Raw genomic sequence first — 27,492 nt, 5'->3', positions numbered from 1 at the left:
CTTAGCCTGGAATAGCTGAGTTGGGAAAGAATCACATGACCTAGAACCAAGTCAAGCAAATCCTAATTGAAGTAGATCATGAGTTAAAGTTGTAGACTAAACTACTAGATGTTACAAATTTGAAGGCTGCAAATATGAGCAGAACATAAGTGAGGAGGACAGAAAGGGGTTGTTTAACCCTCCTCTCCCTGGCTATGTCTTCACACTCCCAAGTCATTGCACATGCAAGTAGAAAAGCAGGCTATTACACATGCCTGCCCTGTAGGGTCTAGTGTGACCCTGCAATTCATCATCTTGCCCATTTTGTTCATGTGCACCAATACTAAGTCAGACTATTTGTCCATCCCATCTTGCACTGCCTACTATGACCAGCAGCAACTTTCCAGGAGAAAAGGGTCTTGATCATCTCCCTCTTTAAACCAGAGATGCCAGTGACTGAACCTGCTACTTTTTGTATGCAAAGCTGGCACTTCACCACTGAGCCCATTCCCATAATAATTTACTGTCATATAAGTCAGAGCAGATTCCCTAAGAACAGGCTTCCTCAAACTCGGCCTACAAGTCCCATGATCCCTAGCTAGCAGGACCAGTGGTCAAGGATGATGGGAATTGTAGTCTCAAAACATCTAGAGGGCCGACTTTGAGGAAGCCTGTCTAAGAATGATCCCAGATTTGCCAAACTCTGAGGTCCAGTGTATGACCCAGAGCTGGTCCTTCAACAATTCCCTGATTGTCTGTGACTCATTAGGTCTGGGGACATGAGACTTTCAAAAAAGTCCCATCCTCCCAGTTCAACAAATGGAAACTATAGAGCAAGGTTATCTTGAGATTCTGCAGCACTTATCACAAATACTTCAGCATTTCACTTACAGGAATATTATACATTTCAAGGGTACGGTATCGCTCACGAATATCCAAGTATTTAAGTTCCACTTCTAGAGACATATCTTTGATCTCGGCAATTGTGCCCAAGACGAATTTGAGATCTTCCAGGGTACTGGGAGTTGTCTTAAGGTTATGCGATAATCTCTGGGGAGAATGGTTCATTAAAAAAGAAAGAAAGAAAGAAACATTTAGCTGAAAATACTTTCAATAATTCATCAGTATCATTAACTAAGTGATGATTTGTTCATGAAAAATACAATTATAGATCCTCAGGATCTTGCAGCAAACTATATTATGCAAGAATATGAAAATGAAGTAGCTTGGGGCTGCAAAAATAACGTGTATAACAAATATTTGTTTGTTATATAAGTGGCAGGCAGTGGATTGCAACAATTTATGCACCACCATGGTTGAGAAATCAAGCCAGCTTCAATCAGGGCTACATCAATCCCAGTGGAATGACCTCTGCAAAGGGTGAAACAGGGGGATTGCAACCTTGCTCCTGTTTCTTGATCTCGTCAGCTTTCGATACCATGGCATCCTCTTGGACCAGCTCCAGGGAATGAGAATTTCGGGCACTATTTTTGGGTGGTTCCGGTCCTACATTTGGGACTAAGTCCAGACAGTAGCATTGGCAGCTACTTATCTTATTCCCAATGCTATTTAGTATCTATCTGAAGCCACTGGAAGCAGTCATCAGGAGATTCAGGGTGAGGTACCATCAGTATGCTGATAACACATAGCTTTTTTTCTTCATAACATCTGAATCAGGAGAGGCCATACAGTCCCTGGGGCAGTGTTTAGATGCAGTGGTAAGGTGGTGAGCCACTTTCCCACATGTCCTCCAGCCTCCTGCTGGCCCCAGAGCTTCAATTCTAGCTGTGGATATTTTTGGATACAGTGTTTTTGGTATGGATTGAAGAGAGAGCACGTGCTGTCTTTCCTCTTCTATGGCCTTGGATTCACTATTTTTCCCTTATGTTATTTTACTGAAAAAAGGCAGTGGGGAATGTGCTGCACAGTCAGAAAAAGTGTGAACACTTTTGGAGTATCTGAGAGATGGTACAAAGATGACAGAGACTAATAAAATATGGGAACTTTTGAAGAAAGAACATAGAAATGTTTTAGGGAGACGGAAAGGGTTAACAAGAGAAGAAACTGCTTGCCTGTGGAGCCATGGTACAATTTAATGCAAACTTTCAGAAGAACAAACTATCCCCTTCAACTACTCCCCCTTGCCCAAATGAAAGAAGAGTGGACTTAACACGCCAACAAATTATAGAAAATTATCGAAGCTTTGCTACATCCTTCTGTATCCATTCCCCCATCCACCCGACCATATTCTGCAGACTTAACTGGGCAGTAGCACTAATAAGGGCATTTTACAGCCTTTGGCCTTTCAGATGTGGCTCCCACCATCCCTGAGCACTGGCCACGGTGGTCATGGCTGATGGGAAGTGGGCGTCCAAGAACCTCTGGATGACCACTGCTTAACTACCCCTGATAAAAATGATTCATTGCCAGTCAAATAGTTTCTTACTTCAATATTTTCTTGGAGTTCGTAAAGTGCCTCTTTGGCTGATTCGTTGAGCAGTTTCCCGAGTGAAGCCATCCAGCCTTTAGCAGTTTCTTGCACCGTAGAAGCCAAAGGCTCGAGCTGAAGGCGAATGCACTGCTCGTCTTTAACCATGGGCTGCTGCATCACTTCTTGGGCTACCTTCAGGTAGAACTGCAACTTGTCATCAAAGACGACACAGGCTGGCTTTTTGGCAGCAAACTTTTCCATAACAATGGCCTTGTCTAACTTCCATAGAGGGCGGTACCTCTTCCATCGGTTCAGGTATTTTGTGAGGGAGCCCAGAAGCTTGTGCATGTTCTGAGAAATGAGGATGGCCTGCTCAATGATTAAAGGGTTCTGGGAGATATCGCTAAAGAAACTAAAGATGATGGGCTCGTCGTCACCAGTTTGCTGTGGTGGACAATCAATGCAGGTGCCATGCATCCAGCGAACAAAATGCTGCATTGAAGACAAAAGACCTTATTGGGTTTTGCATCAGCAAGGGAAGGGGGTGCTATCATGGAGATCAGTTGCATTTGCATCACTGATGCCAGCATAGCAATATGAGAAGACAGAGGTCTTTGCTAGACGCCCATAACTCAAGGCCCTTCCTGCTCTCTCAATACAGTGGTATCTCGGGTTACATATGCTTCAGATTACATGGGCTTCAGGTTACAGACTCCGCTAACCCAGAAAAAGTACCTCGGGTTAAGAACTTTGCTTCAGGATGAGAACAGAAATCATGCTCCGGCGGCGCAGCGGCAGCAGCAGGAGGCCCCATTAGCTAAAGTAGAGCTTCAGGTTAAGAACAGTTTCAGGTTAAGAACGGACGTCTGGAACGAATTAAGTACTTAACCCAAGGCATCACTGTACATCCCATTCTGTTTTCCTTACCCTTCAGGGTTTGCATAGCCACTCCTGAATTTCTATTCCTTCCTTTCCACTCTCTTGCCAACACCTCTCTTATCAAACTACTGTCCTGTGCTCCTCTTCCCCCTCCCTCATGCTCCTTTTTCTTTGTCACCGTTATGAGATCATATAACTTTGTTGATCCTCCTGGTCCCTCCTCGGGATTTCTCCTCCTTCCAGGTCACTTGACTCCATTTCTATCAATCCCTTGATGATGTCCTGGTCCAATGGAGCCAGCCTTAATGCAGTATTTCAAAGCATTGATTTGAACAGTGGTTCATTCATTTGCTGAACACTTATGAGTGATCCTTCCCTCACCAGTTCATACTCAAACTTATTATTGGCCTAATGAATAGAAGTGTAGCCAGGAAGATTATTTTCTCTTAAAGGGGCAGGTTGCACAAGTAACAGACTGAGGATCCCACTACTAAAACACTTACATTTTTACCTAGGAGGCTGGATTATACATCATTCAAAAATCAGGCTACATCATTTCACTGACTTCTTCTGATCTGTAAATCTGTATCTTGATGGACTTCCAGGGTGGCGCCATCGGCAATGGCGGACTCTCTCTGAACAGGAGGGACTAGCTCCGCGGGAAACGGGTCTTCTCTGCTACGGCGAAGCGGGGACCCTCTTAAAAATCACAAGCGGATGAAGCCTGTGACCATGGGACTTGGCAGGCACCTTTAGCGCCCCCCCAACTCGCTAAGGAACCCACTAGCGGGCTCCGAAGTGAAGAGGGGGAAGTGGCGCGGTGCTGTGAGTCAACTGCTATTTCCATGGAGCGAAGCCGCATAGCCGTTGCCGGAGAGCGCTGCCTTTTTCCTGGGACAATTTGGACTCTAAAATAAGCACCCGTGAGTACTTAGACTTGGAACAACTGGACATCAAATAAGGACTTGCGAGCAGAAAGGAATTGGATTTTAAAAACCTATTTTAATTTGGTACGGAACGGGAAGGTCTAAACAGGAAGTCAGCCTTCCGTTCTTTTGTAGACAGAATAAAGCAAAGACAACGTAAGCTAGAGCTTAGAAAATCGCCTTTAAAGGATTGGATTTCATCATTTAAAATTGTGGAACCCCCCTTCGACAGCAGGAGAAGGAGGGGGATCTTTTTCGGACTGTTTAAAGTGAGTTTAAAGTAAAGTAACTTTCCACCGTCCTGATCCTGGAGCGGGGTGTCAGGACTGACGTATGAAGTTCATTGACCAGAGACAAGCGTTTTTGACAGATAGCTAAAAGAAGAGAAACATAGCGATTCCACTGCTTCCCTTCGCATCTTTAAGCAACAAATATTGACAAAGTATCTCAAAAAGGGAAACTTTGTTGCAAGAACAAATAGAAGTTTTCCCCCTAGAGGGAGCCTGTGAAACTGTAACCAACTCCTGGGAGCCAGCAGCTGTTACAGATTACAATCGTGGGAACAGGCATCTGACCTTGCAGGACAATGTATTCAGAAGCTTTGTTGTGTGCTTTCTATAAAACAAATGCCCTACTGGAACAGTTACATGAGAAGGTGAATTGGATGGCGACTTCGACTAGAAATTTAGAACAGGCAGTGGGAAATTTTGAACAGACAGTGGGAAAATATGTGGAGCCCACTCAGGAATTAAATCAGGAGTGTGTCCTGACAGAACAGGCCCAACAGGAATATGAGTTTTCGGATTTGACAAATGAACTTGGAAAAAGCCAGATTTGGAAAGAAAAAGTTTGGTTTGGTTTGGAAATGGGGGGCTGGATTGACCCCCCTATGCTGGGATGTTTGGACTTTTCAAATCTGGCAATGGGCCGTCAGATGTTTGGGATTGTGGGGGCTCTTTATTTTAATTTTGGAGGGTCTTTGAAACATGCTTTTAAATACCATATCAAGCTGGAGTTACCACGAGCAGGAGACAAGGGAAAATACAAATATGAAGAAGAGCTGCGGAAGGGACATGGAAGAGACTTGAGGGCCTCGGATATAAGGCTGCCAGGTTAATGGGCTAGATCGACGGGATAATAAGGACTGACAAAACCCGGAACCAGGAGGAAAGGACGTTGGATGAAGATTGGATCTGTTTGTATCTCTTTTTTCTACCATTAGAACTGTTTTATAAAATTGATGAATGTCAGAAAAATGTTGGAATGAAATTACGTGGCTTTAGCAAAGATGTTTAAAGAATTATGAAAGAGTATTATGGTTATGAGAAATTGGTAAGGATAGGATTTAAATTTTAAGCTTTAAGGTTTATTTTATTATAGTAAGATAAGATTAAAACAGTTTAGGGTAATGTAATGACAGAATATTATGAAATATGAAAAGGATTTGCTGGGATAATTAATAACTAGGATACAAAGAAAGGGAGGAGGTGGTCAAAGAAAGAAGGTAATGACAGTTGAGGATTTGAGAATAATGAATTTGTTTTTAAATGTTTTTAATTGTTTGTGATGTATTTTTGTATTTCTTTTTTTTGGTCACTTTTTCTTATTTTTGAATTTGTATTCATATGGTTGGAAGGGGTTTGTTTTTTCCTTTTTCTACTTTGTTAACTATTTTTATTTTGTACTTTCTACTGCTTTTGTTTTATTTTGTAATACTTTGAAAATTTCAATAAATCTTATAAAAAAAAATCTGTATCTTGATGAAATATACCTAATTGAACCATACATATTTAATTTTAATGCCCCTAAATCATTGTAGGTAGCATGGTATTCTACTGTCTTGTTACATAAATCAAAGAAAAGGAAATTCACCTAGACCTCATTGCAAATTGACACAGAATACTCACTTTAGTAACTTCCACACAATCTCGAATGCATTGTACACACATTTTTTCAATTTCAGGAGCATTTGGCTGGAGGATGATTTCAGGAGCTGATAAAATTGTTTCTGCTTGAAAGAGAGGGGTATTCCCTGTCACAGCGGCATTGAAAGACTGCAAATTTCTGCAAAGAGAAACAGAACATTGGCACTTATCATTGATGTTCCTTCCAGGAAATGTGTATGATGTGTCCAGTAAAGAGCGGGTTAATATTCCCCACCACCTAAGCCAAGAAGCATCTTGTGACACAGCTTTGTAGACTATGCTCAGCTCAAAAGCCCCTGACACAGTTCCAACAGGAGCTGAGTCAGCCCCAGAGTATGACGTGTGTAGAAGAACAAAAGGAATGTGAAGGGCAAAGCCCCTTCCAAGCAGTCCTGATAAAAATGAACATGAAGAACATCCTATGGCAAACTGCAGGAGTGTCCCTGAGGACTCCTTGGAAAGAACATGCATAAGAACTGCACAATATTCCTTTCCCAATTGGCATGCGGTAAAGAGCAGAATTTGACTCGGCTAACCAAAGGAGATAATTATCTAGGAAAGATAAAACAGGGAAATAGCAGGAGATCTGACCTAGGAAAAGGAACTGGGGCAGGGATTCAGGAGTTGAGCCTAGTCAGCAAAGCTATGTCATATGAAGAAGCTTTGCCTAAGTGGTGGGTGATGCTAACCTACTCTTTACTGGGTGTCTCCTGCACACCAACCAGGGAAAGATGAATGAAAGTTGCACTCAGAGAGCAAACAACTAGACAGAAGAGGAAGAAATATGTTCAAACAGACTTACTTGAGAATCAGGGTCGTCAAGCTCTGGTAAACTTTCTTTTCCCAAAAGGCATAATAATGAACCAGTCTGGAGGCCCTGCCAGTGTTTGTGTTCACAATAAGCCCCTCCATTTTGGTTAGCAGGGGGCCAATGGAAACGTACTTGTGTACCATGTGTTCAACATCCCTGGATCTTTCATGCTTAATGTATTCAAAGTATTCTTTCGCCCCTGCCAAGGTGGGTAGCAAAATTAAGATTTGTCAGTTGCTAACAAATGTACAAGATAATATGCTGGGATTCTCCTTGAAAAATTCACTCCACATGAAGAGTTATTTGGAATTCATACAAGTTACAGCTTCAGTACCAGGGCTAACTCTTTAGACTTTCTTAGGTGCCCGTTAACACAATGTGTGGGTAAAATAATATCTAGAGGAGCCACTGGAATACCAGCTTTCATTTTCAAGGTTTCTTCATAACTTGTCCTCAAGCACATGGATAATCAAACAATCTTAAGCAATGTTTATGAGGACAGTAACTTCACATAACTAAAAAAACACACATAACAGTGTTTAAAGCTGGGCTGTTCAACGTAAGAGGAAGAAAGGGGTGCACAATCTCCTTTTCAAAAACAAATAGCGTTAACACCAGTACTGCTTCTGCATGCAAACACTACAAGGAGTCTGTGCCTCTCAATTCTTTCCTAGGGGGCCTTTACCTAGTGCAGAGAGAATGGCAACACGCACAATAAAAAGCAATGACAAGGAAGCTCTGGGATATCCCAAAATCAATGAAGAAATGGAAACAGCAGCATATTATATACACACCTATACACGCATACAAATAGCAAACTCAAGTGCAGAGTTATGGTGGGTATGTAGCTGAAATGGGACTACAGAGAAACAAGAGGGAGATATTAGCAAACTAAGAGGGACTCCAAAGTTTGCAGAAGTAGAAAAAACCCACACCTAAGGGCAACTCCCTCTGAAACAGTCCAATGAAGACTGAACATGTTCAGTAGCCACAGTACCAGTTGGTGAGGGGTGGGAGAAAGAAAGAAAAGGGTAGGGAGAGTAGAATGGAATGTCTTGAAGGAAAACACAACTAGTTGGAACACTGAACCATTGTATGCTTTTATAATTTTAATGTGCACTGCTTAGAGATTTCAGAAATAAGTAATATATAAATAAATCTTAAATATTGTTTTTAAAAAACAATATTTGGAACAATTTCCTGAATAGCCCCTAGAGAAGCAGGAAACACTGTTTGCTTCATGTTCATGTGAACATGGCCTTCAAGGACTGCTTCAAGCCATTTTCTTCACAAAGAAAAGGTGTGTACATGGTAGCATACAGAGTGCACTGCAGACTTTTGTTTTTACTTTAAATCCATTATCAAGCAGCAGAAACAAATCACATCAAATCACATTTCACACCTTATTACGTAAATACTGTTCCTACATGGAGACTGAATTTATCTACCTGAAACCTAGACTCTCTGCACCACACCAATGACTGTACAAGGCCTAGAATCAGCAAAAACAGACAGGCTTACCAGGAAGATAATCTTCAAATTTGGAAGCTGGGCTTTTGAACAAATTGGTGGATTCTATTAACAAAAGCTTATTAGACATGTCTTCAGCATTCTTGTGAATTTGATGGACAAGTGACTCAAACTTCCCAATGGACTGGGTACATCGCACAATGTAGTCACCAATACCTTTGAAACAAAAGGGAGTCCAGATCATTATTGTGTCTTTAGTCCACACCCAGTATGCAGGTATGTATGTATTATTTATTAGTTTATATACTGCTTATAAGGGACGCGGGTGGCGCTGTGGGTAAAACCTCAGTGCCTAGGACTTGCTGATCGTATGGTCGGCGGTTCGAATCCCCGCGGCGGGGTGAGCTCCCATCTTTCGGTCCCAGGTCCTGCCCACCTAGCAGTTCGAAAGCACCCCTAAGTACAAGTAGATAAATAGGTACCACTTTATAGCGCGAAGGTAAACGGCATTTCCGTGTGCTGCGCTGGTGCTGGCTCGCCAGAGCAGCTTCGTCACGCTGGCCACGTGATCCGGAAGTGTCTCCGGATAGCGCTGGCCCCCGGCCTCTTAAGTGAGATGGGCGCACAACCCTAGAGTCAGACACAACTGGCCCGTACGGGCAGGGGTACCTTTACCTTATACTGCTTATATGCCAACATGGCTTCTAAGCTGTTTACAACAATAAAATCAATACATAATTAAAATACATGATACCATATCCATTGGGCATTAAAACATCCTTAGTTAAATTATGTGATACAACATTTAAAAGACAGGTTGAACAATAGAATCAGAAGTTCAGTCCAGGAGAATGCTTGCCTAAGCAAGTGTGTCTTCAGGAGCCTTATGTATGCACTGCATTCAAAATATGTCTCTCATGGCTTTCCATTAGCAAGTCCTCAAGGATGTCAACAAAAAACAGCAGAAAAATCCAAAATATTGTATCAGTGATAGCAATCCAATACATTTGACTGAAACTAATCAAAGCAAGGATTGAAAAACACACACATAATATTTCAAATGCTGGAGTGAACAAAACCATTCTGAGACCTACACTAAGACAGAGCTTTCCAAACTTTTCATGTTGGTGACACACTTTTTAGACATGCTTCATTTCACAGTGCAGTAATTCAGTTTTACTAGCAAACTGGAGGTTAACTAACTCCTTTCCAGCCCTGGGAGGAGTACGGGGAGCATTCGCACGACACACCTACATACTGCAGCTGACACACTAACATGTTGCGACACACAGTTTGGAAAGCTCTGCTCTAAGATATAGCAAAGTTGGCACCAGTATAAATAGTTCTTCGGAGGGACAGCTACAAATTACAAGTAAGGAGATTCTGACTAAACATATGGAAAAACTTTCTGACAGTAAGAGCTGTTCGACAGTGAAACAGTCTCCCTTGGAAGGCTGTGGACTCTCCTTCCTTGGAGGTTTTTAAGCAGAGGTTGGATGGCCATCTGTCATGGATGCTTTAGCTGAGAGTCCTGCATTGCAGGGAGTTGTACTAGATGACCCTTGGGTCCCTTCCAACTCTACCATTCTATGATTCTATGGACTTCTACTCCCATCATCCCAGACCACTGGCCAAGATGGCTGGGACTGAGGAGAGCTGGGAGTCCAATAGCATCAGGAGGGCCACTATACCCATTCTTTTTTAAGAAGAACTAAAAATGTGTTCTTGTTTCTTTATTTACTATACAACAAGCTACTGCTTATACCCATGAACCTTACTTAGATACCTATTTGGAAATACAGACAGCCTTTATTCATTTATATGTTTAACTCAGGATTGATGGAATGTTTTTATTGTTAATGGCAGCTGATGGTACTTCTTTTTTCCTCTGTTATATTTAAAAAGAAAAGAAAAAAGAATAATTACTATATATCTCAGAGAAAACCCAAGTGTTAGGTTGTTCTCTTTATAGGATGGAATGACAAAAGGAAAAAGATGTCAAGTTCTAGCAAATTTTAACTGATAATTATTGCCTTAAAGTTGTTTTACAAGGGAAAATGTACTACCTAATGAGTTCCAGTTGAGCCTCTTGTAACCAGATCTGAAAACTCGCCAAAGTTCTTGTATCTGTTCATCCAGAAGCTGGGTCTCTGCTTCATTCAGTGTTCCTATTAATGCATGATAGCGATCCAACATCTGTTTTATGCCATCAGTGTATCTAAAGAAAGAGGCACAAGGAAACTGTTAAGAACTGCTTCATTCAGGCATCACCTCATCTTAAGATACTTGACAATGACACATTTGAGTGGTTACAGGTGTGCCAATTTCACATCACTTTGTCTCCAAAAGACAGATTTCTACACACTTTGAGAAATCAGCACGCATCAAAGTGTCTAAAAATGGGTAACATCTGAAAGAACAGTCTTAAAGCCATCAAAATAAGCCTAATGTCAGCTCCCAGTGACTCTGCTGTAGATATTGCCTTTTTGGATATAGGGCAGTAGAAGTTTGCCTCAGGAACCCTGAACACCTTACGCAACGGTGCAATCTGAAAAAGCATCCCATGGGTCATGCAAAGAATGAGAACCTTTGTTGCTGAGACCAGAAAGACAGGAACAAAGGAAGCAGGAGAGCTCAAAGGTGCAACAGAAACAATGCATTCAGGTCCAAAGCATTTTTCAATCATAAGGCTCTTCTTCAGGGACAAATTGAATACATATCCTATCAGATAGCATACAAGTTTGATTAAGTTGCTCCTACCAAGGATCATACAATCCAAATTATACTGGTCTTAAAACATTGTTTCTGAACACCTTACACAATGTTTTTTTGTTTTTTCCCCAAGCTGTTTTTTTTAAGGTTTTTTGTTTTTCCCCCAAGCTGGTGCTTTCCCTCCTTCCTCAAGAAAAGAAACTACAGTTCCATTGCTTCTCTGGATGCCCCTTGCTCCCATGTTCCAAGCAGAGAAGGCAGAGGGGCTCAGCCAGCAATACCCATGTACCAGGTTCCAAGCCAGAGTTCTGTCTTTAAACTCTAAGTAGCTCTCAGCAAAGGTACTTAACAGGCCTGTGTTGCTATTTAAGTACTCAGATCAACAACATTGATCTTCCTAGGGAGTTTGCAGTGTGAGCTGTCCCAGGTCCTGCACACCCTGACCCAGTCTTAGCTTCCTAGAACCTTAATACCAGCAAAACACTGCTTGACTTTCTCTTTTCCCAACTAGATTCAACACTGTGGGCTCACAGCTACATCACACCAGGGCCCTCCCAGAATGGCACACAAAGGGCCAAAAAACTGATTGTACCCCTCCCCATCTCCTTCAGAGTGAAATAACAGCCCGTGTGTGGCAAAAAAATGCTACAAAATGTCATAGGAAAGGAACACACTGGATTTACCATGAAGACTTATTCTGATCAATGAAGTGTTTTCTGGTGTTAGCTGCTCCTTCCACTTCTTCCAGTAGGCAGGTCCATGCAAATTAATAATATACTGTATCCCTTTTAGGGACGCGGGTGGCGCTGTGGGTAAAACCTCAGCGCCTAGGACTTGCCGATCGTTGTTCGAATCCCCGTGGTGTGGTGCGCTCCCGTTGCTCGGTCCCAGCGCCTGCCAACCTAGCAGTTCAAAAGCACCCTTGGGTGCAAGTAGATAAATAGGGACCGCTTACCAGCGGGAAGGTAAACGGCGTTCCGTGTGCTGCGCTGGCTCACCAGATGCAGCTTGTCACGCTGGCCACGTGACCCGGAAGTGTCTTCGGACAGCGATGGCCCCCGGCCTCTTAAGCGAGATGGGCGCACAACCCCAGAGTCGGACACGACTGGCCCGTACGGGCAGGGGTACCTTTACCTTTACCTGTATCCCTTTTAATGGGAGGACAACCCCCATCCCAAGATCTGGGACAAATGTAATCAAAAAGAGAAATCTTCAAATTGTTCACCAAACTACCAAGAAAGCCTGCCTTGTGGAACACCCTCTCATCAAATGTCCAAGAGATAAACTACTATATGGCTTCCAGAAGAAAACTGAAGCCAGTCCTGTATCAGGAAGTTTTTAATGTTTGATGTTTCATTATGTTTTTTATACTCTGTTGGAATCTCCCCAGAGTAGCTGGAGCAACCCATTCATATGTGCATCATCATTATTCCATGTGCAGTGTATGCTACCTGACCAAGTTCTACTCAGCCCTTCATTTTCATAAGTGGCCTTGGAAGCTACCTTGCCCCTTGAAAATTCTCAGTGACTCTTAAGGACATTATATTGTGTGCAGTACTTAGCCATCTTTTCCTTTCTGGTGACAGCTGGGAGCAGCTATTATTACTTCTTCAACAGGGCAAGCCCAATATATTTTGCTGCCTGAGTTGAAGGATATGATGGTGCCCCACACTGAGTGATGACCTTATCCCTTCTATATCCCATAGGTCTCTTTCCTTTCAGTTGGAAAGATACCAGAAGCCTGCTCCACAGTAATTTGGAGCAGGGCTTTCAGTGTGGCTGCCCCTATTCTGTAGGTTAGCGTTCCTGCCAAGTCACAATCTGCACTTTCTAGAAACAGTTGAATACTTTTTTTGTTCCATGGGCTTTCTCAGCTGGACGGAAAATGTCATGGGTGTCAACTTTGTTTTGGTTTTAAATTTGCCTTCTGGTTTTTCCTCATGCCATTTTTAGACTTCTTTTTTAATTATAGTTTGTACATTGCCTTGGAACTTAATTGGAAGGTGTTTGATAAATACAAACAATAACAAATAATGCATCAGAACCAGCTGCCCAAGGCAGACGCCCACTCTGCCTAGTAGTAGGGCCCGTCCTGCCCTTTGAACAACAGTTGAAAGCATCAAAGAGGTGAATCTCTGCCTTTCCTGCCAAGACCAACCTGCTACTGAGTTGAGCAAGCAGCAAGCCAAAAACACAAAGATGGAGGAAATCTCCTCTCTAAGCCTGTGAGCACTGAGCAGGCAGGACCAGAACTGAAAGGGCTTTCCACCAATTGAAGCAACAAAGTCTACTGATTTGCTTGACTCTACCAGAGGAAACAGGAGGAATGATTTGCAACAGAATGCTCTCCACCAATGAAGGAGAACCAACAGCTTCACCCTTGCCATGTACTCTGACAAGAGCAGATTCACATGATATCCTTACCTAAGCAATTTGTCCTCCTGAAGGGCCACATTCCTGGCTATTTCAGGCACTGGAAATCCAAGTTGTTCCATATATTTTGTTTCATTGATTATCTCTCGAAGCTTGGGAGAAAAGTTAACTGTGAAACGAGTAGTTTTCTCTCCAGTGTCCATCTCTTCAGTACGTGGACTCTACATCCCAGAAGATCAACAACCACGGAAAGGAGGACAATGTGTCAAAACATAAACCAAAAGGGGAAAGAAATGTTGCCAAATAGAAACAGAAATTTATTAAACTGAAAATTATTATGCAAGATCCTTATCTTCTCAAGGATATGCAAAGGGCTGGAACAAGAAAAAAATTATAGCCACCTGCTCACGGGTCTCTGGATTAGCCTGAATAATAGCTCCAGAAGGATGAACTTTAGCAAGGAGAGTTTTTTTCAATAGAATAGGGAGCTTATCTTCTGTGTTATCTCTCCACTGGTCATATTTCAAATCTTCATATTCTTTCATTCTCTTTGCCACTTCAAGATATTTTTGTTTCACCTAAAATACCCCAGGTCAGACAAGAGAACTTTTACTTTCTGCAGTTCATCTTTTCATTTTTATTCATTGAACATTCTTCTGTCTTGCTCTACATCCTAAAGCAAATCCCAGAGCAGCTTACAGAACAATATTGAAAAATGAAAACAAGAATGTTATTCAGCAACTTCCCATCCCAAAACAATGTACTTTGAACTTCCCAGTTCACTGAAATGCTGTTTCTGATATATACTAATGTGCATTATTATTCACTAGTAACAAAACTCCAGCCCACCTCCTTTCCACGCTCACTAGCCAGCAGCTCCTCTACTTCTTGGAATCGAACAATGGTGTGCTTTATACGGTAGAAAAGAGTTCGTGCCCAGTAAATTGCTCCTGCCACTGGAGGGTGGTTTTTGCATAAAGGTGGGTTGGAAAGGTTACTGACGAATATGTTGTTAACTATCTCAACCTGTGAATTAAAAAAAAGATATTTATCATCTTACTAGGCAAAATTCTTTGTTTCATCATTAGCAACATCTAAAGATGCTATATGTCAGATTTCAGTAGGGTCAGGCTTCAGGCAGCCAAGATCCAGGAAGTGAGGGAGTCACCTCATAATCCAAATGGGGTCAGAAGTAGCTGCATGTCCAAAACAGGTTGGGACAAGTCCCAGAACATCAAACAAAGATCAGGAGGGCCAAAGTCAGGTGAGTAGACAAAGCTAGGCAGGGAGCAAGATCCAAGCTAGCAGTTAGGGAAAGGGAACCAGAACCTAGTGTCCTCAACCTAGAGGCTAGTTGCTCAGACTGAAGTGCAAGCACTGAGGCTTTAGACAGCCTGGTGGACACGGACTAGCTAGAACTGCAGTTTGGAGGGTACCTACAGAGCCTAGAGCTCACTCTGTTTTCAGTGGTAGCTGAGCACTGGTGGGGCAGGAGTTAAGGTGGCAGAGTCTAACTACTGGATATGTTTGTTTCAGACACCCTCCCAGTACCTTACAATATATAACCTAGGCCCAAGGGATTTCAAAATTCTGTTAATAGAACTGACCATTTCCCATACACTATCTATATAAAAGCCCACATTTTTTTGAGGCTTTTTAAGCTCTGAGAAAGATCTGGGGGGAATCACCATCTTCAGAAGTTTTTGTGCCATGCTGTTGCTGCAGAGGAACTGTCTTGTCCCAAAATGCAACCCCTCAATTACTCTTAGTAGAGAAACAAGACTCTCTCCCCCCCGACAGAGTCCCAGAGCATTTTGATAGGTGTGTGTAGTTGCTTGAGTGTCTCAGTGCCTATTTGAATTGTGCCTATGTCATCTATATCAACAAGAGATACCACTCACTCATAGGCTCTTATTACTAGTTTTTAAGAAGTGCTTTAATGTGATTTTTAAACAAACAAACAAAGGGTGACTACTTCCCTGTGAACAAAGAAATCCAGGAAAGTCACCCCTGTTGTTAATTATTATGGTATCAAGACCAGTCTCACCACTGGGGGAGTCCTTAAGATTGATGCAGCTATGAGAAAGGAGGCCTCAACATCCGTGGCTGTTGATGCGAAGCAGCTTGGGTGGGGCTCTGTTGTTTCCCAGCTTCCCAACACAGCAGGTAGCTGGTGCTTACCCGAGGAGAGAGGTGCTACTGCTTAACATGCAAGGCAGGATAGGGAATAAGAAGGGAGTCACCAGTCTCAGCAGCTCCTGCATAAAACTTTGAGGTGAGATGCTATTTCACAAAGGGCACCAAAAGATCTAAGGAGTCATGGCTGGAAAGGAACAGCAAATACCTCTTTACAATACTGTGCCAAAATGTCATTGAATTTCATCATCATCTGCTTATTAATGGCCTCTCGAGAGCGGATGTGTTTGAAGTTTAAGAGCATGTCAAAAGCAGCTTCTGCTGAACGAAGAGTCTTAAAAGAATCATCAATGAAGCTCTTTGCTTCTTTTTCTATATCCTAAAAATTAAGAAAGGGAAGTTAACAAGGGGGGCATTCTCATTTATCAATGGCAGGCATGGCAGGCAGTCCTAACGCAATAAAATAACCGCTCAGGCTTCCAAACGCCATACTAAATGCAAACTGTTGTTTCACAGATCACTTCATAGAAGGACTGAAGGGGCTTGTAGGTCAAATTCTTATTGTTCAGGGGTTCTAGCAGGGAGACAAGAAGTTCTAGTGAGTAGCTAGAAAAATACAAATCAAAGCTTCTGCTCCTTACCAAAACTTCCATTTTAAATTCCTCCATAACTATCTTCCATTGAGTTGCACATCTGATGTTGAAAGGCTCAAAGGTCAGAACCTCCAAAGGACTGACAAGACCGTCAACTCGTCGCAAGACTTCATCAATGCGCTTTGGATCCCCAGTGACAGCTTTCAGTTCAGGACCAAAGATGTTGTAAAACTCTTCCATAACCTATCAGGGTACAAAAAAAGCTGATGTGTAGGCAGGTATAATTTCTAGTGGCTTTCAATTTGTGCTTTATTTTTCCCAGAAAGGAAGATGGGAACTGAGCTAGTCTGAGAAGCCAGACAAGAAACCCAGAGAGTTTCTGGTTAAGGATCGGCCATCAAGCAGCTGACAAAAGCTGTCTGAGTGCTGTGAAATTGTCACTTGAAGTAACTAAGAAGTTGTTTCAGCAGCAAGACAAATGATCCTGAAGCACAGGCACAGGTCTAGCTAGGTCTATACACGATGCAGAAAGTGGTGACTGAATGAATTGTATCACCTCAGCCAACAGGTAAGGAATAGCACTCTCCCAAGCAAAGAAAAAAACTTACTGCAAACAGAAACTAGCCTATCCTTTTTGCCTGCTGGGCTCCTTTTCTGCTTCTAGGGAGGGGTTTTTTGTTTGTGTGCGCATGATTATTTTTTTTAAAATTGCATCCTTACAAACTGTATGAAATGTTTTTATTGTGTATCTGAAGAAGTGTGCATGCACACGAAAGCTCATACCAAGAACTAACTTAGTTGGTCTTAAAGGTGCTACTGGAAGGATTTTTTTTATGTTTTTATTGATTTTTTTAAAACTATGTAATGAAGAAAAGGAGAAGAAGGAGATGGGATACAAGGGAAAAGAAGGTGGGAGAGGAATGCACAAGTATATTTATGATAACAAAAAGGAAGTACGGATTAGATAATAACAAATGCACTTCATTTAACAAAATTTATATACCTTTTGATTGTAATAAAACCTGTAAAGTGATTCACTCTTTTAAAAAAACAACAGAAGATAATTAAAATAAACAGTAAGCTAAAAAGGGATTAAAACATGTGTCAACACTCTACATTTCTGGGTTGGCTTGCCAGCACACAAAGATGTATTAAGCAGGCACCGAAAGGAGTGTGGCAAAAGAGCCTGCTGCATGTCAACAGGCAGGGAGTTCCAAAGTGCAGGGGCTGCCACACTAATAGATCAATTTATTGCAAGTAGAGAATGAGTATTATGTAGCACCTGTAATTGTAGCAATTCTGCAGACCAAAGCAAGTACATGGACATATGTAGGGCAATGCAAGAGAGTATATTGCAGCCATTCCAGAGGCCAGCAAAGTTGTGGCCCAATAAAACATGTTTCAAGAGAGAAGCCAATATTGGACAGTGAAATAAATGGAAGCCAGTGTTCAGATGTTTGGGGTGGTGTTGCAGGGAGTTTCTCATGTAGGGAAATATTAAGAAATGTGATTTCCCCCCTGCAGTCTGAAGTTATTCTATCACCTGAGCCTTACAGCACCTCATTTTGCTGCAGATGGAGTCCAGACTCCAGCCATCAGTTTTGGCCAATTTATTCATTTATTTTATTAAATTTATATCCCACTTGTAGGAACTCAGAGGGGCAAACCCATCAGTGATCTAATAAAGAACAAAACAAAAAACACCAGCTCTCCTTGATGCTTTGTTAAAGTGAAATTTTAAATTCTGAGTCCACACAAGGAGTAAATGAATGTCATTGCTCTTGTGCAAGAAGAAGAAGAGTTTGGATTTGATATCCCGCCTTTCACTCCCTTTAAGGAGTCTCAAAGCGGCTAACATTCTCCTTTCCCTTCCTCCCCCACAACAAACACTCTGTGAGGTGAGTGGGGCTGAGAGACTTCAGAGAAGTGTGACTGGCCCAAGGTCACCCAGCAGCTGCAGGTGGAGGAGCGGAGACGCAAACCCGGTTCCCCAGATTACGAGACGACCACTCTTAACCACTACACCACACTGGCTGTCAAAAGATGTGAGGAAAGCCTGTGCATCTTTGGAGCTCTGTGTGTGTCTTGAAACTCCAGCACACATTAGGAGACCTTAGACTGGGCTCAACAATGATGTAAAGAAAACGCTATTCTTCAATAATTCATGCATGCTCTTACCTGCAATATGTTATAGAGGTCTTGACAGATTATGGCCATATAATCAGTTTTTTCAAATAAACGCTTCCTGTCAAATTCCCATCTTGCGTCTCTTCCTGAAGCTTCAATTTTGGCACGGATGTCAAAATAGGACTCCTTCCAAATTTCAAGAGTCCGTTTGGCTTCTATCATTTTGGTTTTTGCAAGCTGCCTGTCTTCCCTATGAGCCCATAAAAAGCACGAAAAAAATTGATGCAAAATTCAAAAAGAAAAGACAGCCATATTCAACACTCAAAAGATTCAATGTATTTCTTGCCTTTCATCATAGAAACGAATAACCTTTGGACCCTGGCACTACAAAAAATGGCATGTTGTGCTATGCAGTGGGTGTAACTCTAAACAATGGTCTAGAGATGAGGCAGGTAAGTGATGAAAAACCAGATTTACACTGCAGCACACATTCCTGAGGACGGCTCCTGATCTGCAGGGAGTTGCACTCAACCTGGGTGAGCAAAGTAACTGGTGCAAGGTCCTGAGAACAAGACTTTAGCTTAGTTTACAGAAGGAAATGCCACATACTTGAACAAAGTCCGTAGATCCACAACCTTGCAGACCCTTGCCGAGATCTCCCAGGCAATCCTTTCCATTAGGGGGATCATCCTTTCATCCTTGTTGTAGTGCCGTGAAATAATCCACACCATTCTCAAGGCATTCATCAGTGAGGGAATTGTATCCAAGACAATGTTGAAGCCAGTGCCGTGTGTTAAATTCTGTTGAGTCAATGGCAAATATTGTTAAAAAAAAAAAAAAGGATGAAGGAATAGGACACATGTTTTTGGAACTATAAAATGAGGTACAGCCCAAAGAAATGAAAAGGAAAAGGGTAGGGAGTACATAGTAGGGTCACTAAGGGCCCCCAACAGAAAGGCTCTACTGAATTAATTAAACATATCCAAGATGGTACCTGATCAGGAACACTACTCGTGGGAAAGGAAGTCTCCTTATTTCATCTCCTAAAGGATTTGAGCAGCCTTGGGGCTGCTTGGCTGCACCATTCTGAGTCTCTAATGCTGTTGTCACTATTTACAAACTCTGTCCAGAAAGTGACACAGGCTATTCCAATACATAAAGGGGGGGGGGAGTTGTTGGTACCCTTAATTGCATCTCCAGGTTGTTGTTTTTTTAGAGGTGATACATGAGATGGTTTGCAAGCAAATGGCCCTAGATTCAGTTCCTGGTAGCACCAATGATTTAAGACAAAGGCCCTTTGCTACAAGAAGCAGCTGCTATTGCTCCTAGATGATAATAGAGTGTTGTTGGCTGTGTTTGTACTCTGCAATAAGCCATTAACCCTAGCTTACTGTGCAGTCCCTCTTTGCTCCTCCATGAATATGCAGAGGCAGCAAGCAATGAACCATAGCTTAGCATTACATCCAAACCAGGAACTGTCGTTTGTTTTGCTTAAACAAAGCACGACTAGTAAGCCAAGAATAAACCTTGGTGTGCCGCCATAGCTTGTTTGGAGGGAGCCAAATCACAATCCCTGGTTGGCTCATAACACCAAGCTAGAGGAATGTGACTTCTTTCCTCTCCTTGCTAGTAGACAGGAGCAAAGTGGGCATGTATGGCAAAGTATGTTTTATGGCTTACTGTGATGTACAAATGAATCATCATGAGGTGTTAAAAAATTATGAACTCTGTATCCAAAACCTTTGGACATTGTTGGACAGTGCCCTGCTGCTACTGAATGTTACATATACAGCTGATAAAAACCTACCTTTAGGTGTCGTTCAAGAGTAGAAAGGAACCTCACATTATCAACTGCCTCCACATGGTGCTTGCAAAGCTCATTTATGACTATCTGCAAGCTATCCACAATTGCTATGTTAGCCGCCGTGAGCACTTCCAAGACCTTTTTGACTAAGGGCAGTTTGAGCTGCTGAGTGAGGGCACTCAACGTAGCATTTCTCTCTCGCCACAGGTCAATCTCAGCTAGTGGGCCATTCCCCTGAGGATGAAAGGAACTAAGATGAGACCAGGTACTTTGGAATAAAGGCAGACACATCACATAAACTCTGATCAGTAAGCCTGCAGGGTGTTTTTCCCATGGATCCATATACTGCAACATTTTTGTGTCCAGCCGGTAGCACACAGGGAAGCAAGCTGTATAGTAAAACAACTACAACAGAGCGGTCCAACCTCTCAAACCAAATGAGCCACAAGTGTCCTTTGACACAGAACCTGGGGGCTACACACTAAATTAAATTTCCATATTGTAAATTAAAATGTTTGCAATATAGTTAATATTATTGAATATACGCAATTAATGTATTTAATTAACTATAAATACTTAATTACAAAATTAATATATTGAATTAAATACACAATTAATAGATTTAATAAATTTATTGATTACACAGATTTAATACAAAACAGATGCATGCGCTTTTGTTAACAACACAGGCATCAATGAGATGTTTGAGCTAGAGAATTCTTCACAAGTTGATCAATGCCTTGAGGTTAATTGTTGACATCCACAAGCAACTCTCAAGTGAATTGTCTGCTAAATTGTTTCAAGTTTTGGACTTTATGAAGTTCATGTTTGAAAACGCTTGTTCACAGACACCCACCCAAAGCGCAAACTTCTCTGCATTGCAAAAAAGAAAGCAAAGTATTCCATACTGAAACATACACAGATCCACACTTACCCACTCCACACTTCTTCTCTGCATTGTTTGCTTCCTGGAGCCCTGGGGACACAGCTATGCTCCAAGTGGGCTCAAGAGCGCAGCCTGGTGGCTCCACAGAGCTCCTCCAGCAGCAGAGCAGCAGCAGCCTGCCTTGGGCCACCAGCCTGGCTGTGCTGCCCTGGCAGAGGTAGAGGGTGGGGAGCTGGAGGGCCGCCAAAAACAGCCTCGAGGGACACATACAACCCAATGGGCCACGTGTCTGACCACCCTGAGCTACACAATACATACAGACATATTCACTTCTAGTCATTTCACCTCGAAAATGGAATAAGTAAAACCAGAAAATGAAGGTCATAGAGCTGGAAAAGGTATAACTATGGCTCCTCAAATTTGGAATGCCCTCCTCATTGAAGCCTGTCTGGACCACTTGATAGTATCATTTAGGTGTCAGCTTTTAAGAACTGCTAATATTAACTCGAGAACAGTTTTTTATTTCTACTGTCTTTTTGGACAATTACTGCTTTGTTAGTTTATATGTGTGTTTTTATTTTTCTGTTTTTATTCTATTTTTACTTTATCTTACAACTTTGCTAGCAGTCCTAAGTTGCAAGAGATAATTCGTGCAAATGAAATAGATCTGTCAATGGCCATAAACCATGAAAAGTAAACTGAACCTCTACATTTAAAAAGGAGCTTCAGGCACTTACCATGAAAGTTCTTTGTGGTTTGGTTTGAACAAGACATCCATTAGAATGTCAGTCAATCCAGTCAGAAGGGCAGGGTATAAATGTTACTCCTACTCCTACTACTAGTTAACTCCCTCTATTGCCTAATATGGCAGGGAAACTGTATGACAGGTTTTTAACCAGGTGCTGGTCCTGTGAGCGCCTCCTCTAGTTCCATCTGTTACCAAGCTGTAGACAGAAAAGTGCTGAGAAGATGTCCCCCTTTACATACCAGGACCATAGAGAAGCAGAAGAGGGAAAACCCTCCCCTTTTGAGGAAGCCTGGCACAAGCTAGAGTTCTATATAAGAGTGACTTAAATCAGGGTGTCTTTGCATTTGCTGGAGATGCAACAGGTCCAGGAGTTTCAAAGCACTCCTAGAAGCTCTGAAAAATTATCTGTGAAATAAACATCTGGGTCTACCAATTGGCAGCTCAGGAAGTCTGCAGCAATACTGACTGTGTTCTTGATGTATTTGAGATAAAAGAAGGAAGTAGAAAATGCTGAGAATCTGCTTGGAAGTGTTGCTGTCCTGGTTGAAAGTGGGAAAAGAGCTGGAGGAGGAACTTACGGGATTAGCATCTGGTTAAAAAACAACCACATAGTTTCCCTGCCTTTCTATGTTAACCCATCCTCAGACACCTAAGAGAGAGAAACAATAAACCTCAGAATATCAGATGCTAGGAACAGACCACAGGAGAAGGGGTGTTACCATCTTGCCTGCTAGTGAGCTTCCCAGCAGACCTAACTGGCCACTCGGAAATCAGAATGCTGAAATAGATTACCTGGGGGACCTTTTTCAGAAGCTCTTCATCTGCTGAGGATATTAACATGAGCCAATTGGCTGCAAGTGTCTCCAGTGTATCAACCACATCCCGATCATTGGCAAGGTCATTCACATCACCATCTAAGCTTATGGTTGGCATTTCTAACTTAATTTCCCCTGTTGAAAGAAAACATTATTAGCTACAGTAAAAATGTCCCAATCATTAATGGAATAGACAAGAATATTCCCTAGCTTGTCCATTTCATCAGAAAGCAGAGAAGACATGGCACTATAGATTATACTGACAAGTCTCTTCTTGAACCTTCCAGATTTGTCCAGAGAGCAAAGAATGAAGAAAAGGTGAAGGTAATAAATTTGGGTGAAGCTAGGGTTGCCATATTTCAAACACTGAAAATCCGGACAGAAAAGTGTTGAGCTTACGACTGCAGTATTCCTGATGTGTCTGGGAAATTCCAGGCGAATGGCAACCCTAGGTGATACTAACAAGCATTTCCTCCTACACACACTTTTGTACAGAGAAGAGATTAAAATATATAAAAAGGAGAGTGAAGAATAGGGAGAATGCACCTGTGCCCATTTTTACACAAACAGTGCTGGAAGATTAGAATGCAGCTGAAAATCCATCTTCCTGAATGTCCAACAGCTGGTTTTGAAACTGGATACAAACTCATTTTTGCATTTCACACATTTACACCACCCAACCAGTCGTGCTTTAAGAAGCCCACATAAGATCAGACTGAGACTTACCTTCTATCTGCTGTATGGTTCTCTGAATGTGGCTTAGGAATTTCTGCATATTCATCAAGAACTCATTCCTTAGGCTATGCAAGCTGTCCAATGCTTCTGGTGATGTTTTTTTCTTCACAACAGGCTGAGTATCTTCACCTTCTGCCTTTTCTGGTTCTGGGTGAGGAATGGACTCATCCATATCATATTGGTTATGACACATTGCAGGCAGAAAGACCTGAAAATACAAGCATGTTTTGTTTAACTGTCTTCTATTTGCTTTCATTTAAAATATAATAGCTAAATTCATTTGTAACTTTGAAACAGTTAAAAGCAAAAAGTTAGAAAGCTATTGCCTCAGGCAATCCTAGTTGCCCCTGGATCCAGTTATAGCTGCTGCTATGTGTGAAAGTAATGGCAATCCATCTTCTCTGGAGGAAGAGGGGACAGCTAACCCAACATTGTTGATATAGGTCTAATAAATATCAGAAGATAGTCCCACTATGTTCAGTGGAGCTTATTTCCAGGAGCGTTTGTGCAAAAGAAGCAACTCTAGCCTGCATGCAGTCAGTGGAAGGTCTCCCACCCCCAATGAACTCTCATAACGTCACTCCCGTAAAAACACATATTCAGACTATGGATCCTGATTGCCCTTTCTTATTCTCTTCAGGGGAGTGGCCCACCTTTTTCTCCCTCTTCTTCAAGTGCCTGACAGGTTTATTTAAAAATAAAATCACTTTTTTACCCTGTTTGTCCCTCCACAGAGGCGTAGCAAGGTCAGGTGGTACCTGGTGTGGAATTTTTTATGTCACCCCCCCCCCCCCCACACACACATCGATGGCTCGGGGTATGCTTAGGAGTTACGGGAAGGTGGCATGCCGAATGTCAGCCCCCCCCAGCAATGACACCCGGGGCATCTGCCCCCCTTCCTACGCCTCTGTCTTTCCCTCTCTGTATAAAACCATTTCTTGTTGTTGATTAAAAAGTGGAGCTTGGAAATTGAAACAACATTTTTCTTTGCTTAAGAGAAGCTTCCTGGAAGAAAATAGTTGTTGGGAGGGGGAGGAGTCCATAATGGGCTCTTCCTGCTTCTTCTTGCTGTTTTGTCTGAGACTCAATGTGTTTCTCTCCATCTTTTGTGATAGGTTGAACCAAGAACTTTTTTCTGCAACAAAGTATGGTGAGGTCACCACTGGTCGAACACATAACCCAGACCAGTTAGCATAGAAAGCTACATGCCATCATCTGGGGGGCTTTTCTACTTTAAATGCTATGTAAACTCTGGTCTGTTTTTTTTTAAATGATGCTTAAATTATTATAAACCTTTACCTTGGAGTCACTCACTCTCAAACCCACTCATGACTGCTTAGGCTAATATCCAACTTACAAGTTTTGAATTACATCTAAAAATGGTAGTTCACTAAAATGAGTTGCTGATAAGGCAGTCACCAGAAATATATTGAAATTTTGCTGTGGTAGCAGCTGTATGAGGTTTGAAGGGAGTGTCTATAGCACAAGAGCCAACTCCTAGGGGCCGAGGTCCCTTTGCCCCCCCCCCAATAAAATATTTGAGGGGTCTGGGCTCTGGGTTAATGGGCACTGCCATTCAAATGGCCACATCTTGTAATCAATTATGTGGGACAGGGCTTACCTGCCCCCCCCCCATATTTCATTCATGTTGGCATCCCTGGTCTATAGCAAGCATTTCCCCCATTGCTGTCACACCACACTAATAATGTGCTATGACTGATGAATGCAGAATGATAATTGTTTATTCAGCTATTACTTCTCTTGAAACCACTACCTTTACCTCACAGCTCGAGTGATTTCTATTATCACATGCATTTTCTATGATTCGGTATAAATAGTCATTAAATTCTGTAGAAAACCTGCGGACTCAAAATCACTGAGTTTGCAGCACCTCGGTCTCAGGGGTGGGGGAGCTATTTTTGAAAAACAAATTTAAAAACAAACAAACAAAAACATTCACCAGTGCAAAAAGCTGCTTCAGCATCATGAGGGTGTGGCGATTCAGTATGCCGTACTCCAGTACTTCCGGCAGGACGTCCTTCGCTTCAGTCAAGTCATTAGGTTCACTAACGGTTTCTAAGCAGCAAAAGAAGGCAAGGATTTGTTTAAAGAAATATTCTAACCCAACACTCCCGATAAGTTCAGGAAAATCATGTGCCTTCTGGGACACTACTACATCCAAAAACAGCAGGTGAGCTTTCCTTTCTGCACACAGAAAACCAGCTAGCCTAGCCTAGATGTTTTATGCCTGGTATGCCAACTCCCCAAGGGCAGGCATATTATTTATTTATTTTATTTATAAAGAATAATTTAAGCTGCATGTCTAGTGTTATGAGCTCCTCAGGATTGTTTCCAACAACTTAATACTGTACAACTATTTATAGGAATGCACTCAAAGACCATCTACATGCCTAGGAAAGTGTGTAGCTCTTCCACTGGTGGTAATGAGAGCTTTTTACTCAAAGTCTAACTGCAGTACAAGATTGTGGTGGGGGAAAGAAGGTTAAATAAAAATTGAGGCACCTCACACCTGTAATTAATAAAGAAACAACTACTACTACTACAAAATACATCGTTAGGCCTTCACTAGCACACTGGTTCCTATTTTAAAAAACAAACAAACAACCCATGTATTTATTCTTTTCCATAGATCTCCATTTTACAAACAGTGACAACTTTAGCAAACTTCAAAGCAGAATGCCTGGTTTATCAGTACCTATTTGCAGTACTCTAGTTCCCACACAAGCGTAGTCACCTGTAATGAATCCACTAGCATACATCCTTGCTTGTGTTCATTCTTTCATTGACAAACTTTTAAGAAGTAGCTGTTCCAATATCTCATTATTTTTTAAATTTTTTAGTTTTTGCTGCAGGGAATTATAAATCTGCAGCCAGTGCTACTTGGAATGAAGATAAACTTTCTGATCCAGTCTTTAGATTACATACCACCATAGGCACACACTCAGGATAAGGATGGTCTGCTCATGGTTCACAAACTACCCTTTGGCAATCATATATCAATAGGCAAACTAGGTAGGATTCTGACTTTAGGGTTCTCTGACCTATAAAATAATATATAAGACAGATCAGATTATATCTATTATGGCAGTTGATCGGAATCTAATGCAAGTGTAGGGAACCTTTGGCCCTCCAGATGTTGCTGAGCTATAACTCCCAGCTATGCTGGTTGGAAAGCTAATAGAAGTTGTAGTGCAGCAACATCTGGTGGGCCAAATGTTCCCCACTCCTGATCTAATGCTGGATTGCTGGATGATTAGCTATAGCCACGCAATAATTTCTCATCCTCAAACCTTAAATAACAGCAGCAACAAAAAGCCTTAAAAAAACCCTGAAAGTAATTCATTAGAATCCCTGATTTCTAGGAATTGGGATGCAGATATGTATTTGTAGATGAAAGATCTCCTAGCTGAGGCTCATGAGGAGCAGTTGTTAGGTGTCATTGCCTTGGCTCCCATCTTTATCCCTTCTTACCCTGGCCTCTCCCTCCTTCATTCAGCCTCAAAACCAGAAACTTGTGGCAGCAGAGACCTGTATTTGTTGCTTATGTGATACACCTCCACCTCCGCCAGTTATACCGTGTAAATAAAAATAAATCATTTTGTTGTTTTTATTATTGTAATAATGATTATATTTGATAAGGGCTGGCAGGACTGAAAAAATGGATGTATGTACAGTATGTGTTGTACAGGAGACAAAATGACAGAGGAGTAATCATTTATCAAGTGTGGCTGGTAAGAACTGAAAAGGGACTGAACAATGGGCAGACCCAGCGGCGGAGCATATGCCCACGCTGCCCAGGGCGGGCACGCTCTCAAGGGGGGAGTGGCACGGAGGGTGCCCTCCCAGGCGCGGGACAGCCGCTCAGGTGCCCAGAGCGGCATGCGTGCCCTGCCGCTGGGGGCGGAGCGAGCCGCCCATATTCAATGCACTGCCCACCCGAGACTCCCAAGCCTCCTCCAAGCTGTCAGAACGAAGGGGGAAGGGGGGAATGCCGCCGGCAAAGTGGCACGGCTCCCCCCTTATCCCAATGGCTCAGGGTAGGTTGGGAATGTCACCCCCTCATTGAGGGCACCTGGGGCGGTCCAACCCCACTGCCCCTCTTCCTACACCCCTGGGCAGAC

General features: G+C 42.3%; 1 protein-coding gene across 2 annotated transcripts in view; it reads right to left on the bottom strand.

Annotated features, from left to right (window-relative positions):
• Positions 1-27,492, bottom strand: part of DNAH10 (dynein axonemal heavy chain 10) — a 117,984-nt gene that overhangs the window by 82,892 nt on the left and 7,600 nt on the right. For both annotated transcript variants that reach the window (XM_080985597.1, XM_080985598.1), the window contains 17 exons: positions 25,311-25,426; positions 23,342-23,558; positions 22,593-22,750; positions 20,170-20,400; positions 18,972-19,162; positions 18,414-18,612; positions 16,284-16,478; positions 15,851-16,021; positions 14,356-14,532; positions 13,908-14,084; positions 13,558-13,727; positions 10,488-10,639; positions 8,473-8,637; positions 6,943-7,150; positions 6,123-6,279; positions 2,426-2,902; positions 871-1,029 (listed from right to left, as the gene is read on the bottom strand). In XM_080985597.1, coding sequence (XP_080841723.1) covers positions 871-1,029; positions 2,426-2,902; positions 6,123-6,279; positions 6,943-7,150; positions 8,473-8,637; positions 10,488-10,639; positions 13,558-13,727; positions 13,908-14,084; positions 14,356-14,532; positions 15,851-16,021; positions 16,284-16,478; positions 18,414-18,612; positions 18,972-19,162; positions 20,170-20,400; positions 22,593-22,750; positions 23,342-23,558; positions 25,311-25,426 — 3,320 coding nt within the window. The remainder of the gene's footprint in view (positions 1-870; positions 1,030-2,425; positions 2,903-6,122; positions 6,280-6,942; positions 7,151-8,472; positions 8,638-10,487; positions 10,640-13,557; positions 13,728-13,907; positions 14,085-14,355; positions 14,533-15,850; positions 16,022-16,283; positions 16,479-18,413; positions 18,613-18,971; positions 19,163-20,169; positions 20,401-22,592; positions 22,751-23,341; positions 23,559-25,310; positions 25,427-27,492) is intronic.

The sequence above is a fragment of the Podarcis pityusensis genome (assembly GCF_964106645.2).
Source record: "Podarcis pityusensis genome assembly, chromosome: 16".
NCBI classification, from domain to species: Eukaryota; Metazoa; Chordata; class Lepidosauria; order Squamata; family Lacertidae; genus Podarcis; species Podarcis pityusensis.
The sequence above is the reverse complement of the archived record's forward strand: the minus strand, read 5'-3'. Positions and strand labels throughout refer to the sequence as shown.